The 16,981-nt window shown below is 34.2% G+C and overlaps 1 protein-coding gene across 2 annotated transcripts in view; it reads left to right on the top strand.

Annotated features, from left to right (window-relative positions):
• FYTTD1 (forty-two-three domain containing 1) overlaps window positions 1–15,334 on the top strand; it is a 32,363-nt gene extending 17,029 nt beyond the window's left edge. Inside the window, exons 4-9 of one of the 2 annotated variants that reach the window (XM_082839180.1) lie at window positions 2,379–2,491; window positions 4,222–4,318; window positions 4,742–4,803; window positions 6,327–6,401; window positions 11,505–11,631; window positions 13,261–15,334. In XM_082839180.1, coding sequence (XP_082695306.1) covers window positions 2,379–2,491; window positions 4,222–4,318; window positions 4,742–4,803; window positions 6,327–6,401; window positions 11,505–11,631; window positions 13,261–13,359 — 573 coding nt within the window. In that variant the 3' untranslated portion in view covers window positions 13,360–15,334. The remainder of the gene's footprint in view (window positions 1–2,378; window positions 2,492–4,221; window positions 4,319–4,741; window positions 4,804–6,326; window positions 6,402–11,504; window positions 11,632–13,260) is intronic. The other variant, XM_082839181.1, reaches the window with a different exon arrangement.
• The last annotated feature ends 1,647 nt before the right edge of the window (window positions 15,335–16,981 follow it).

Genomic DNA, 16,981 nt, shown 5'->3' with positions numbered 1-16,981 from the left:
TATATCTTAATTATGATGTGGTTCCATGATTACATGTAATTACCCAACTTCATCAAACTGTACACTTAAAATTTTATTGTATGTAAATATTACTTTAATAAAATAGCATTAAAAATAAACTACCTTAATTTCTTTCCTTCAAGGAATAATTTTTATCTCAAAATTCTGTAAGAAAAACTTATCCTTAGATATTTTTTATAAACACTTTTATACACATGTACAAACCTTAGATTCATGGAACACAAATTCCCCATATATTAAATGGATTGTTAAAGTTCTTGTCCATGTATTCATCATTTACTTCATGTTGACTGAATACTCAGTATGTCCTAGACGCAAGGGATTCTGCAGTAACCCAATAGAAAATCCCTGTCTTCATGGAGAACTCAAATAAATATTAAATAATTTATCACACAAATAACTATATGATTATAATATGGCAGGTATTTTGAAGGAAAACAACATGTGACAGTAGTATCATAGAAGGAACTTTTACATTTACCTATAAAATGAGCCTTGGTATTTTTATTAAAGACAAAATACAAAGCTCGGAATGGGCCATCATTAGTCTGATTTCATAGCATTTCTTCTGTACTCTTAATATTCTTTATTCCTCCATTTACTTCTTTTCCAAACATTCATGAAAATGAAGACTATCGTAATTTTTGTGGTTTTTAGTCAATCAATATTTATGTGATACTTCTCATATTCTTTTTTTTTTAACTTTTATTGGAGTATAGTTGCATTACAATGTTGTGTTAGTTTCTGCTGTACAGTAAAGTGAATCAGTTACAGGTATACATATCTCCACTGTTTTTTAGATTTCCTTCCCATTTAGGTCACCACAGATCATTGAGTAGAGGTCCCCTGTGCTAAACAGTAGGTTCTCATTAGTTATCTATTTTATACTTAGTGGTGTATATATGTCAATCCCAATCTCCCAATTTGTCCCATTCCCCCCTTCCCCTCCTTGGTAACCATAAGTTCTCTATATCTGGACTCTATTTCTGCTTTGCTGATAAGTTCATCTGTACCATTCTTCTAGATTCCACATATAAGGGATATTAAATGATGTTTGTTTTTCTTTTTCTGATTCACTTCACTCTGTATGACAGTCTCTGGGTCTACCCATGTCTCTGCAAATGGCACTATTTTGTTCCTTTTTATGGCTGAGTAATATTCTATTGTATATATATACCACATCTTCTTTATCCATTCCTCTGTCAGTGGACATTTACGTTGCTTCCATGTCCTGGCTATTGTAAATAGAGCTGCAGTGAACATTGTGGTACATGACTCTTTTTGAATTATGGTTTTCTCAGGTTATATGCCCAGTAGTGGGATTGCTGGGTCGTATGGTAGTTTTATTTTTTGTTTTTTAAGGAATCTCCATACTGTTCTCCATAGTGGCTGTATCAATTTACATTCCCACGAACAGTGCAGGAGGGTTCCCTTTTCTCCACACCTGCTCCAGCATTTATTGTTTGTAGATTTTTTGATGATGGCCATTCTGACTGGTGTGAGGTGATACCTCATTGTAGTTTTGATTTGCATTTCTCTAATAATTTGCGATGTTGAGCATCTTTTCATGTGCTTTTTGGCCATCTGTATGTCTTCTTTGGAGAATGTCTATTTAGATCTTCCCCCCAGTTATTGATTGGGTTATTTTTTTGATATTGAGCTACATGAGCTGTTTGTATATTTTGGAGATTAATCCCTTGTCAGATTCTCAAAATATAAGAGAATCTAGATTAAATAAAAGATATAGTCCATATTGTCAGAGACTTTAGAAAAGGCTTCATGGGAAATATGGAAACCTGAATTAGGCTTTAATGATGGACTGAATTTATATATGTAGAGGGAGAAAAAGTGGACATTTCCTGTGCTTATTTTCTATGACATTGAGTTTTCTTAATTCTTCTTTTTCTACTCAGACTTCTTTGCTATCACAACTTTTTTTCCTTCTCACACATTTGTTTTGGATCTTGGCTCTCTTATCTCTTCACTTGATATCAAAATCATATTTATATAAAAGATTCCCTAATTTACATTTCTGGCTCTCTAGAGGGTTCTTCTCTTGAGCTCCAGAGCCATGTTTCCTCATCACCTGTGAATCCCTCAGAATACCTCAAACTGAACATAACCAAAATAGAAAAAAATTCATTCTTCTGCTTGAATTCTTCTTTTGTTGCAAGTATTTTAAGTGTAATGTAGTTATCTTTTTCGTCACTTAGACAGGAAATATTCAAGTTGTTTTAGCACAACCTGTACATCTAAGCAGTGGTCAGTCCCTGTCCATTCTGCCTCAGAAATGTTTATTGTAGTAGGGTATAGAGCAAAAAGCAATCTAATTAACATAGTTTCTTGCTTTCTGAAAGAATATAGAGCGATATTTTCCAGCGTTAAAAAGGAAGGCAAACCTTCTGAGACAAAATGAAGTACAGAGAAAACCAGTTGCAGCTCTCAAGAGACCTAACCAGTTAAATAGAAAGTAAGTACTCAAATATAAGACAGTGTTATGTTATACATCATAAATAAAGATGGACTTCTTGCCCTGAGAGTTCAAAGAAATGAATTTGCAGTGATGTTTGTAGGTATCTAGTCATTTTCAAGACAGATATTGGGGATGTCTGTTTGAAAATCCAATATGGAAGTATTCAGTAATAGCTTCATTATCTCTTGGAACCAGTGTTATTGATGAATTTAACTGATTATAAACGTTTTAAAAAAGCATAACTCTGTGTCTTTCTCTTTCTTGACATATAGAGTAAAATTGCAAAAGGTGATCGTTTTGGTAAAAACACCTCTTCCAGAATTATTCAAAATTGAGAATTCTGAAAGCTGAATTTGTTATATAGTCTCAGTGGCTCTTAATAAAGCAGTGTATGTTATTTGTGGGAAAAACAAACCTGAAAGAATTTTGCATGAATGCTTCGTAAGCTGATATTATTTTTCTATTAATTTAAAAAAGATATAACAGGGCTTCCCTGGTGGCTTAGTGGTTAAGACTCCACACTGTCAATGCATGGGACCCGGGTTTGATCCCTGGTCAGGGAACTAGATCCCATATGCATGCCGCAACTCAGAGTTTGCATGCCACAACTAAGGAGCCCACCTGCCCAACTAAGACCTGGCACAACCAAATAAATAAATTTTAAAAAAAAAAGTATAACAAAACTTAAAAATTGTGGCCTATCGTTATGGTATTCTGTTCTCTGTAAGGATAAAGTAGTTGACAGGCTGCAAAGTTTTCTTATTATTTCAGTTTCAAATGCCTTTTATTCATCTTTTATAGAAGATAATTCAAAGCAAAAAACCCTGAAATGAAGTTTTTGTATAAGTGGAATGGCTACAATTGCAGCTTTATTCAACTGTCATCTCTTTTTCTTTTGGGAATCATTTCGGAGTACTTTTTTGGAAAAGGGAAACTTCTCAAATAAGAGCTTGTCAATTACATGAACCATTAATGAGCCCATGTTAACTGGGCTGGCAGGGAAATTTTGCATTTGAGCTTCTATAAGTTTGGAGGTAAGATTAGGTGACCTGTTAAACATTTATTTATAAAAATAAATAAGTAGACAGAAATGAAAATTTGTTTTCTCATGTTTTACCAACTTTCTATAGAAACTAGAAAGGAATTGGTGAAAGTCAAGTCAAACATATAATTAAGATTACAGTGTTCTAAGCAGGAGAGAGCAAACAGTGGAATAGTGTAAGTTTCTGTGTGATTTATATTAATATATGAAGGTTTCTGAGTGAAGGAGAGAAAATTGGAAAAGATGTTATATTTCAAGATTTTCTCTTCATTTTTTGTTTTCAGCGGTTTGACCATGATGTGCCTAGGTGTGCTTTTCTTTGTACTAATCCTGTTCATAAATCTGTACATTTATGTCTTTTACCAAATTTAGAAAGTAGCATTAACAATGTTATTTCAGTGTCTTCAGAAGAGACCTTATATGTCAGAATATTAGACAGTTGAATATTTGTAAGAAAAATTAGGTCAGAATTAACCACATTGTTATGTAGTCTGCTACAGAGGGAGGTATTTGTAAATCAGATCTCAATAGCTTCATGTAAACAAGGGTATAATTCAGAGTCTTTGTGTTTAGTGTACCTCAGATTTTCATCCTATGAATTTAAATATTTTTGTTTATCTTTTCAAGATGTTTGAAAGTTGTTAAGTGGCCCACACTATTCATGATGTACGTGTTTTTGTTGCAGAAATAACATTCCAGCCAATTTTACCAGGAGTGGAAATAAATTAAGTCATCAGAAAGACACTCGTCAGGCAACTTTTCTTTTCAGGAGAGGCCTGAAGGTATAAAAAACCCTTGGTAGTGTTTTCTTTTTACCCAAACAAAGGATCCTGAACATCCACCTTTAGTAATCCTCAATCATAGACATGGCCCATGATTGAGGTAGGGTTTGGGTTTAGAATATGGAGAACATGACATTAGATTAATTCCTTTTTTTTTTTCTATTTTCTCTTTTGTTGTCCTTAGTGGCAGTGTCTTATAAGAATTTAACATGTTATTTAGGAATAAACTTTTTACTACTTGTTCTGATACAGGAACCTGAACAAAGAGGTGTTGTTAGAATAGGCACATGCCCCTCTCCTGCATTCACACACCACACTGGGTTATAAAGTTACAGAGCAGGGTAGCTCTTTGGATTCAAATCCTCTGCTTTCTATGCGATCCTCTGCTTTCTATGGGATCTACTGCTTTTTTTTTCCCTTCAGGTTCAGGCCCAGTTGAACTCAGAACAACTGCTAGACGATGTAGTAGCAAAGAGAACTCGTCAGTAAGTTTCAATTTGTTTTTCAAGATGTCATTTCAAAACTCCCAGAATAGTAGTGACCCAAATTACTTTGTACCCCAGTCGAAAAGAAATTAAATGAGACCCAAAGTGAATTAACCATTGAGCCTGAAATAAATAAATCCTATGTTGTTTTTGTTGTTTTTTTCCCCAAAAACCTTTTTCATTTTCACATGTCAGTGTTGTAAGTTTTAGCACCAAATACATTACTCTGTATTTTAATTTTTTTCTTGCCTGTTTATTCCTTTTTAATGAAACAGCTCTTTATTTTTTTATAACTACTTTCATACAAATGAACCAATTCAGGGAATAAATAGAATAAAATCCAGTAGCGCTTTTAGAAAATTTATAGATTTTTAAAAACAATAGGATGTTTTCTTTTCACATATTGTTTTTTTCTCCTTACCCCATGAAGGTTTTTTTCAAGAATGTATTTTTGTCTGTTAGAATTGCACTCCCCAAGTGTGAGTTGTAACACTCCATCAATATGATCAGGTTTTAAAATTAAATCATTTAAAATTATGGCTACTTCTGTGAAAACAGAGCATATAAAACATGATCATTGTCCAGATATGATGCCATCTATAATGAGCATGATTTTGAGCAATTGGCGTGTCAGAAAGGCAACTATTTGAACTTGACGCTGGCAATATTCTTTTGCACAGGAGTCAGGCATTGGAAACCAAAAGAAAGGAAATAATGATCATGACCTATTTGCTTCTGCAATAAACAGTATTTACATAATTGTAATAATGTCAATGCAGCTTATTTGTTTTGAACTTTAAGAATCAATCTGTAGAAAAAAGCACAAAATACTTAATTTGGTAACAGTGTGATATAAATGTCAGATTTTGACCAACATAAATATAAAAGTAAAGCTGATAAAAAGTGAGAGGTACAAAATGGGTGAAGAGGTGGAGGGAAGGAATTAGAGATGCTACTGTCCGTTTATACAAAGTGGGTAGGGGATAATGTCAAGAGACACTACTAAAAAAAGAGATTTTAGTATATTTAAAGTTATAATGGAAGTAAAATAGTGATATAGCCATCAGAACGTTTAGAGGTAGGAAGAGAAACTAGAGGATAGTGTAATGAGCTGAATCCTTACCATAGCAAGATAGTATTACATATGCATTTTGTTTAGTGAACTGGAAGTAACTAACTAGCAAGCAGGAAAAACAGGAAAGGTTAAAAGTCCTGCCTCTGGGGAGCAGAAAGGGAGAATAGTGGGGTAAAGGACTGTTGTTTCTTATTAGAAGCCTTTCTGTATTATTTGATTTTTTTATGTGCATATATTTGTTACACTGAAAAATATTTAATAAATTCAGGTGTCTAGTTCTTACACCCAGGATGCTGATTAATTATATCATGGTGGGGCCCAGGTGTCTGTATATCCTAAAAAACTAAGAAAAAGTAATGGCTACTTTAAAATGTATGTTTTAATGTGGAATACACTATAGGATTCATAAACTGTCATTTTAATGAAATTTTTGGTTTTTTGAAACTAGGTGGCGGACTTCCACCACAAATGGAGGAATTTTGACTGTATCCATTGATAATCCAGGAGCAGTGCAGTGCCCAGTGTAAGTCTTTTTTAGATTTTGCAAAAATCATAACTTCTCTATATAAGATAATAGAGAAATATTTGACTTTTCTTCAGAGTATGATGGTCATGTTAGGATAAACTGAGACAAGGGTAAAAGTAATACTTGTGGTATAAAGTGGAAATAGTATAATATAAAATTAAAGGTAGGGGATTCCCTAGTGGTCCAGAGGTTAGGGCTCGGCAGGCGCTTTCACTGCTGAGGCCCAGGTTCAATCCTTGTTCAGGTGGAGAACTAAGATCCCTCAAGCTGCACAGGATGGCCCCCCAAAACAACAAACAAAAAAATCAAAAATAACAAAAAAAGTTAAAAGTAAAAGCTCCCTGATTCCTGGTTCTACAGCCCCAAAGTAACCACTTTTAACAATTTCATATATTTATTTAAAAATTGGTGCCCATATAACATACTATGTACATCTATTTCTTGTGTATAATCATAAATGAGATAATACCATGCATACTTGCTCCCTTCTCTCCCTCCCCCCAGTATGCTTTGGACTTCTTTACTTTTCATTACATACAGATCTACCTTCTTTTTAAAGGCTTCATAATGTATTCTTTTATCTAGATGACCTTAATTTAGTTAACCATTCCATTATATGTATTGCATTATAAACTTTCTAGGTTGAAGCCAGAAGTGATGTTGCCTAGGGATGGAGGGTGAACTGAACCCCGATTTGACAGGCAAGATGTGAGACTTAAAGCACAGGGCCGGAGGTCAAGGATGCATTTCATGAAAGTTCTAAAACCATATCATCAAATTCAGCCTGATAGTTGACCTAGCCATAGACCAGACCATAACTGGCACTCTTAAATTTTTCACATCAAAAAGTATCAGGAATGAAAATCTAAGCTCTATACTTAAAATTTAAAGTCCTGTATCAGCCAGTAGTCTAGCAGATTGGCTAGTTTCTTGGAAATTCTTGCAGACGTACTCAGGCTTCTAACACAGCAGAGGAAAATATCTCTGTGTTGATATTTTTCACATTATGTGTGTGACCCATTAGTAGGTTATGAAATCAGTTCTGTGAGATGTGATGAACATATTGTAAAAATAAAATAAAATAATAAAATTTTTTTTCAACTTTCTAGGTTTATGGAGTTCTGTTTTTAACTATCTAGCCATTTTAATGATTGAAATGAAAACCTAGGATGATTCTCTACGATTTTAGAGGTTGCTTTATTTTAGTAGAAGATCAAGACTTGGAAATCGCCAATCCTTCCAAATTGTTGAAAAGTTTGTAGTTCTACTTACAGAGGTATTCTGTGAGCGATTTATAAATTTTAGTCTCTAGATTAGTCAGTCAAGAACCAAGTATTTTTTTGAATTCAGCAAGGTTGCGGGATACAAGATCAATATTCAGAAATCTGTTGTGTTTCTATACACTATAATGAAAAGCAGAAAGAGAAAGTTAAAGAAAAAAAAATCCCATTTAAAATTACATTTTAAAAATACCTAGGAATAAACTTAACCAAGGAGGTGAAGGACCTATATGCTGAAAACTATAAAACGTTGATGAAGGAAATTGAAGATTATTCAAAGAAATGGAAAGATAATCCCATGCTCTTGGATTGGAAAAATTAATATTATTAAAATGACCATATTACCAAAAGCAATCTACAGGTTTAATGCAATCCCTATCAAAATACCCAGGACATTTTTCACAGAACTAGAACAAACAATCTTAAAATTTATATGGAACCCCGAAAGACCCCAAATTACCAAAGCACCTGCTGAGGAAAAAAGAACAAAGTTGGAGGTATGACCCTACCAGACTTCAGACTATACTACAATAGTCAAAACAGCATGATATTGGCACAAAAAAGGACACATAGATCAATGGATCAGAATAGAGAGAAATAAAAGCCATGTACCTATGGTCCATTAATCTATGAGAAAGGAGGTAAGAATGTGCAATGGAGAAAAGACAGTCTTTTCAACAAGTGGTGCTGGGAGAACTGGACAGCCACATGTAAAACAATGAAATTAGAACATTCCCTCACACCATATACAAAAATAAACTCATAATGGTCTAAAGACCTAAATGTAAGACATGAAACAATAAAAATCCTAGAAGAGAAAAAAGGGGAAACACCCTGACATAAATCATAGCAGTATTTTCTTGGATCAGTCTCCCAAGCCAAAAGAAATAAGAACAAAAGTAAACAGATGGGACCTAATTAAACTTAAAAGCTTTTGCACAGCAAATGAAACCATAAACAAGACCGAAGGACAACCCTCAGAATGGGAGAAAGTATTTGCAAACAAAGCAACTGACAAAGGATTAATGTCCAAAATATACAAGCAGCTCATGCAGCTCAATATGAAAAAAACAGCCCAATCCAAAAATGGCTAGAAGACCTAAATAGACATTTCTCCAAAGAAGATATACAGGTTGCCAACAAACACATGAAAGGATGCTCAAGATCACTAATCATTAGAGAAATGCAAATCAAAACTACAATGAGGTATCACCTCACACCAGTTAGAATGACCATCATCAAAAAATCTACAAACAATAAATGCTGGAGAGGGTGTGGAGAAAAGGAAACCCTCTTGCACTATTGGTGGGAATGTAAATTGTTACAGCCACTATGGAGAACAGTATGGTGGTTCCTTAAAAAACTAAAAATAGAACTACCATATGACCCAGCAATCCCACTACTGGGCATATACCCTGAGAAAACCATAATTCCAAAAGAGTCATGTGCCACAATGTTCATTGCAGCTCTATTTACAATAGCCAGGACATGGAAGCCACCTAAATGTCCATCGACAGGTGAATGGATAAAGAAGATGTGGCACATACATACAATGGAATATTACTCAGCCATAAAAAGAAACGAAATTGAGTTATTTGTAGTGAGGTGGTTGGACCTAGAGACTGTCATACAGAGTGAAGTAAGTCAGAAAGAGAAAAACAAATACCGTATGCTAACACATATATATGGAATCTTAAAAAAAAAAAAGTGGTTCTGAAGAACCTAGGGGCAGGGCAGGAATAAAGATGCAGACCTAGAGAATGGACTGGAGAACATGGGGAGGGGGAAGGGTAAGCTGGGATGAAGTGAGAGAGTGGCATTGATATATATATACTACCAAATGTAAAATAGATGGCTAGTGGGAAGCAGCCACATAGCACAGGGAGATCAGCTCTGTGCTTTGTGTCCACCTAGAGGGGTGGGATAGGGAGGCTGGGAGGGAGAGGCAAGATGGAGGACATAAGGGGATATATGTATATGCATAACTGATTCACTTTGTTATAACGCAGAAACTAACACACCATTGTAAAGCAATTATACTCTAATAAAGATGTTTAAAAAAAAAACACATAATGGTCTAAAGACCTAAATTTAAGACATGAAACAATAAAACTCCTAGAAGAGAAAAAAGGGAAAACACCCTGACATAAATCATCACAGTATTTTCTTGGATCAGTCTTCCAAGCCTAAATAAATAAGAACAAAAATAAACAAATGAGACCTAGTTTAACTTAAAAGCTTTTGCACAGCAAAGGAAGCCATCAACAAAATCAAAAGACAACCTACAGAATGCAAGAAAATATTTGCAAATGATGTGACTGACAACAGGTTAATATTCAAAATATACAAACAGTTCATACAACTCAATATCAAGAAAACAAACAATCCAGTCAAAAGGTGGGCAGAAGACCTGAGTAGACATTTTTCCAAAGAAGGTATACAGATGGCTAGCAGGCACATGAAAAGATGCTCAGCAGTGCTAATTGTTAGAGAGATGCAAATCAGAACTACAGTGAGGTATCACTTCACCTGTCAGAATGGCTGTCATCAAAAAGTCTACAAATAACAAATGTCGGGAAGGATGTGGAGAAAAGGAAACGGTTGGGATATTGTTGGTGAGAATGTAAATTGGTGCATCCACTGTGGAAAACAGTATAGAGGTTTCTTAAAAACTAAAAATAGGGACTTCCCTGGTGGGCCAGTGGTTAAGAATCTGCCTTCCAATGCAGGGGACGTGGGTTCGATCCCTGGTCAGGGAACTAAGATCCCACATGCTGTGGGGCAACTAAGCCCGAGCACACTGCAACTGCTGAGCACGTGAGCCACAACTAGAGAGCCCACATGCCGCAACTAGAAAGCTCACCCACTCTGGAGCCCACGCACCACAACTAGAGAGAGAAGCCCACACACTGCAACAAAAGATCCCATGTGCCGCAGTGAAGATCCCACATGTTGCAACTAAGACCCGATGCAGCCAAAAATAAAGTAAATTAAAAAAAAAAAAACTAAAAATAGAACTACCATATCCAGCAGTTCCACTCCTGGGTAGATAGCTGGAAAAAACAAAAACACTAAATCAAAAAGATATGTGCATCCCAATGTTCATAACAGCACTATTTACAGTAGTCAAGACATGAATGGATAAAGAAGATGTGGTGTGTGTGTGTATATATATATATATATATGTATATATGTATGTATGTATATATATCTACATACATGTATGTATGTATGTATATATGTATACAATGGAATATTAGCCATAAAAAAGAATGAAATGCTGTTATTTGCAGCAACCTGGATGGACCTAGAGAATGTTATGCTTAGAGAAATAAGTCAGAGAAAGACAAATACTATATGATATCATTTATATGTGGAATCTATTATAAAAAAATAATACAAATGAATGTATATACAATGCAGAAACAGACTCAAAAGGGGAGAGAGAAAGGAGAAGGAAAAAATTAGGTGTTTGGGATTAATGTACAAATTACTATATATAAAATAGATAAGCAATGAGGATTTACTATGTAGCACAGGGAATTATACCCATTATCTTGTAACAACGTATAATGGAATATAATCTGCAAATACTGAATCACTATGCTCTATACCTGAAACTAACACAATATTGTAAATAACTATACTTTAAAAAATAAAAAGAACCAGGTTTTTGGTTTTTTTTTTCTTTTGAGAATGTAAATAAAATAGCCTTCATACATTTGAACATGTGTACAAGTCAAGATGTCTTATGTACCAAATGATTTATTTTTCTTCTTTTGATTGTTAAACTGGTCTCTTTTTAATTTTTTTCTGGTAGAACTCAGAAACCACGATTAACTCGTACTGCTGTGCCCTCATTCTTGACAAAACGGGAGCAATCTGATGTAAAGAAAGTTCCTAAAGGTGTCCCCCTTCAATTTGACATAAATAGTGTTGGAAAACAGGTAAATTTTTTTTCCCTGTATTTCTCTGGGCTATTCACTGAAAACATTTTAATTAACAAAACAAATGTTGTATAATGAATTAAATAGGATATCCTAATGCTCCTCAACCCCAGGAAACCACTGGTCTATCTGTTTTCTGTCTCTAGATTTGCCTATTTCAGACATTTCATGTGAATGGGATCATATAATATGTGAACTTTTGTGATGGGCTTTTTTCATGGTTTATCCATAATGAATATCAGTTGTGTTTTTTTTTATTACTGAATAACATTCCACCATATGGATATACTGTGTTTTATTTATTTATCAGTTGATGGACATTTGGATTGTTTCCATTCTTTGTCTATTGTGAATAATGCTCCTCTGAACATTCATGTACATATGCTCACACAAAAACCTGTACATTCACATACATTTGTGTGTTTGTATATGAGTATATGTTTTTATTTCTCCTTGGTAAATACCTAAGAGTGGATTGCTAGTTCATATTGTAATTCTGTGTTTAACCTTTGAGGAAGTACCAGATTGTTTTCTGGAGAAGTAGCTGCAGAACCATTCCTACCAGCATGTAAGAGGGTTCTAAATATTTCCATGTCCTTGCCAACATTTGTTATTATCTATCATTTGATTTTAGACATTCAGATGCAGGTGAAGTGGTATATCTCACCATGGTTTTGACAGTTTTTGTATTAACCTTGTATCTCGTAATCTTGCTAAAATTCACTTACTACTTTTAGTAATTTTATAGATTACTTAGGATTTTAGAGTTTCTTTCCAGTCTTTAAACCTTTTCTTTTTCTTCTTTATTATAATGGCTAAGACCTTCAGTTCTGTGTTGAGAGCATGTTTGCTTGCCTTGTTCCCAGGCTTGAGGAGAAAGCATTAAGTTTTTCACCATTAAGCATGATGTTAGCAGTAGGTTGTTTTTATCAGATTGAGGAAGTTCCCTTCTATTTGTAATTTGCTGAGAATTTTTATTTGTTGCATTTTGTCATTGACATAAGAATCTTTGGAACTGAAGGTAAGAATTTCTGTATGGAAGGAAATTCGACCAAATTTATTTTGCTGATTTTTATTTTATTTTGTCACTTGTTACTTTCCTTTCAGAAATGAAGTATAATTGGGGTGCTTTTTCTGCTATTAATCAAAACCAGATTTTGATTTGAATTTGATTTAAGTATTTGTAATGAACTCAGAAATTAAAGAAAATTTGTTTCAAAATATTCACAAATCTAAATAACTTTTATCAGAGGCATCACTAGAGTTGGTGGCAGTGTTTGCAGACCCTAAAAATAATTCAAATAGAGAAATCTTTGGGTATATACTTGTAAGCATTACAGCGTATGTGTTTTATATAGTACATAATATTATAATGGTTAGGAGATAGGGTTTCTGAGTCAGTTTCAATTCTAAAGCTGCAAGTAGGCAACTTAACTAACTTCTCTAAACTTCACTAAATTCACCTATTTCATATGGTGTTTGTTAGAATTAAAGGAGTTCATACATATAAATATTCAGGAAATGTTAGCTGTTTTTACTATGAATCACCATTATGATCACATTATTTTTCCAAAGCAAATGTGGCTTACAGTCAAGTTGTTAATTTTTGTTTTGTTTCGTTTTCTCTAGACAGGGATGACTTTAAATGAGCGATTTGGGATCCTGAAGGAACAAAGAGCCACTCTCACTTTCAACAAAGGAGGAAGCCGCTTTGTAACTGTGGGATAGGTCCCATATCAAAGGGACTTTTGAGTGATGACTCTTTTAAAAATCGAATTCTTTGAAGAGTGCATCACAGAAATTCAAGAAACTTTATTTCAAAATATTCACAAGGCTAAATAACTCTTATTTTTTATTTTTGAAGTTGTTGTTTTTTTTAAACATGTATAAATAATGCCCTGAAAGAAAAACAGGGACTATACCTATATGTTCTTAAAGATTTCATGGTTGGCCCAGACAGAACAATTCTCTATTTGACTTCTTTGGTTTCTCATGCAGCAGAAAGAAGGCGGAAATATAGAAATTGATTATTTTTATGATAGTGGTATTTAGGATCTCATCACCTTTGCCCATTGTTTTACACTTTGCCATGGTAAATCTTGGTCTTCAGGATTTGAAGTAGGTCCCTTTGTTGCTGTCACTTATTCTTTAATAGTGTTGATGTAATAAGTGCAATTGACTTTTCTTCATTAGGGATATAAAAAAATTATTAGAATTCCAGTTTGGGGGTTTAAGGTTTATGGGAATATCTGAACTTGGTTCATTTTTCAAATGTTAGGTTAATCCTCCAGAGTTTAAGGATTAAGTAAATTAAGGATTAAGTAAATCCTTAATGCTGAACTTTTAACAAGAAATGTGACTCTAGGCATAGGCTCAGTTTAAAATGTTAGTGTTTTTAGTGTTTGAAAGCTATAAATGGGTGTTTACAAGGTTATCTGATAGAGAGCCTCCTCTGAGGAAAGTCTAGTGTAAAAATCTGATAATTTGTGTTTAGGAAATGAAGAAAGCATGAGAGGAAGTAGCAGGTGGAAGACAGGTAACTGAGGAGAAAAACTTTAAAACCTAGGTCACAGGTATACTGTTTGGATTTAGTGTAGTCTTGAGTCTAGTGTCCACAAAGAATTCTTCAAATGATATTTAGAATAATTATAATTTTAAAATGGAGTGAGTCCCTTAAATATTTTGATAGTAAAATTAGCCATAAAGCCCTAGACTTCTTTTTAGAGAAGTTAAACTTTAAGTTTGCTAAATTAAACAGTATACAGCTCTAAAAATAAAAATGTATATGTCACCAGGTAAAAAGTGCAAAATGATAATAGAGTTACATTATAACCTTGTTTTGTACCTTTGCTTCTGATTTCTTGTATAAAGTTCAGGTATTTAGGGTGAGAAGAGGGTTTTCCCCCCACACTCTGGAGGGTTAGGAGGAGTCAGTTCGTTGTGCCAAACTAGTGCTAAACGTCCTTAGATGGTTGTAAATTATAAGTTAGGGTATAATGCCAAAACGCAGCAAAATAGACTACACGTTACAAGTTTGGTCATTTTGAAGCTTAACTTTTTGGTTTGCTATAATGTTGAAACCTCTAAGTAGGTGTTAGTTTCCAAACAGTGTATTATTAGTGTTGATTTTCCCTGTTAAAAAAACACGAAACATTAAGTCATGGCTCCTGCCTGCTTTGCGGTGTGTACTAGACTTCATTGTTGTCTCTCATGCTCCTTGGGTTACTTGGTTTATGCTAGCCACGGAAAGCTATCAATAACAGTTTCCTGCTTATACCAAAGAATTAAATCTGATCCTTAATATCTGGTATTTTGCGTGTAAGTCTACTGATAAGGGATTATTGGAAGCCAGTCATACAATTTGAAAGTAAACTGTAGTCTCTCCATAGGCTGAGGACTCAGTGCAAAACGTTTTTGCAAGTATGAATGCTTAGATTCGATCTATGAACAATACATTTTAGACTGGTTGAGAATTACTGGTAACTTATTTTGAAGCAAAGGAAAAACAACTGAGCACGAGTTTGCTGTCTTTAGAACAGTTTGTGAAAATATGGTATAAAGATGTTTTCGTTTTCTTGTTATTTTAAATATTATTGTACAGAGCTATTATTAATGCCTTTTTTTAATCTTAAAAATTGCCCCAAATATTGATATTAAGTGTATCAAACAAAGTGTCTTTGGTATATTAAACTTTTGCTCTTCATGCATCTGTAATTCATTTTCTTTTTAAATACAGAATCTTGCCTTTGTTACAGCCAAATTAAAATTCTTGAGTGCTAACATGTATATAAACAAAAGAATATGCTTTTTTGGAGGAAAATTTTCCCTTCTTGGAATGTGGTTATAATTATCCTTTTTCAGTTCTTAAAGCTTTTTTTTGTTTTTTTAACAGGATGCAACTTAAATTTCCCTTTGCATCAAGGTGTATCCAAAACATTGATGCAGTGCATCACAAAATGAAAGTTTATATTTAATAAGGAGATGCTTTACACTGTACTTTTTGGCATTTTTTGGAAAAGTTGCATTTAGATTTATTCTGAAGCTGTTCATTTTTAACAAATAAAATATTACAGGTCTTACATGGTTTATTCTTAGCTATAAAGATTGAGTTGTGGTTTTTAGATTGTTCTGTGTTACAAAGAAGTTTGTAATGACTATAATTTTTAGGGTTTGAAAAGCTACCTACCAATTAAATTGGTAAATCAATCTAGACTCATATTGACCTCCCACTGACTACCTTTTGACTATTTCATTCATAGCTCCAATAGGAAGTAGCCAGGAGGAGTTAGAATAGAGAATTGAATTTACTTAGAATGCAGTATATTAGGCTGAATGAGCCTTTAGAGATCATCCAGCTTAACCCCTCTTTTTACATCTTGGTTCAGTGAGACCCAACTTTTCAAGACTTGTGTGTGGTAGAGTCACTTTTTAAGCTCAGATCTTTTAATTATCAGTTCATAATAAACTTCCTGTGAATTGAACACCCACAGAAAGTAGTGGAATTGTGTGCGGCTTGTCAGATACCTAAGAATTGGTAGTAGCCATGCTTTAGCCTTTGTAGCACTGTAAGTAAATACACTCGCCAGTGATGATTACGAGATTTCATCACTTTGGTATTCCAGTTAGGTAGACCTATTAGAAAAGGCCAGTGCTCCTAATCAAACATGTATTTTTTCCTAATAGGCATAAACTTTGCCACAATTTTAATTATAAATTATATGATTAATTATAATCATAAAATACTTCTGGGCTTCTCTGGTGGCGCAGCGGTTGAGAGTCCGCCTGCCGATGCAGGGGACACGGGTTCGTGCCCCGGTCCGGGAAGATCCCACATGCCGCGGAGCCTGCGCGTCCGGAGCCTGTGCTCCGCAACGGGAGAGGCCACAACAATGAGAGGCCCGCGTACCGAAAACAAAAAAACACTTCTAAGTATGAAGAAACTTAGACTTTATTGCCCAGTGGTTATTTTTTGTTATAATAGATACGTATATCATATTTTGCTGTCAATAGCTTTGTAATTCACACAGCATACACAGTGTCAGGGTAACTTTTGTTCTGATTTATATTACTCTAAGGAGATAAGAGGAGAGGAAATAGCTGACTTTGCACTACAGAGAATGAATACCATACATTCTGAATGCAGGCAGTATTAGAGCAGAAAATGATTCCTTTATTTGTGATCAGTCTACCTTCAAAGTTTCATCAGAATTACATGATTACTTGTTTTTTGCCACTGTAAAAAAAATGAAGCATGTGATTTAAGCTTTCCTTAAAATCAGGTTCTTTTTGCATAATCAGTTTGGAGTTAGCCCCTTTTTAGAAATGATAACAAAAAACCCAAAGCATTTAC

The sequence above is a fragment of the Leucopleurus acutus genome (assembly GCF_964270905.1).
Source record: "Leucopleurus acutus genome assembly, chromosome: 5".
NCBI lineage: Eukaryota > Metazoa > Chordata > Mammalia > Artiodactyla > Delphinidae > Leucopleurus > Leucopleurus acutus.
Note: the sequence above shows the minus strand (reverse complement) of the source record. Positions and strands in the feature narration are given on the sequence as shown.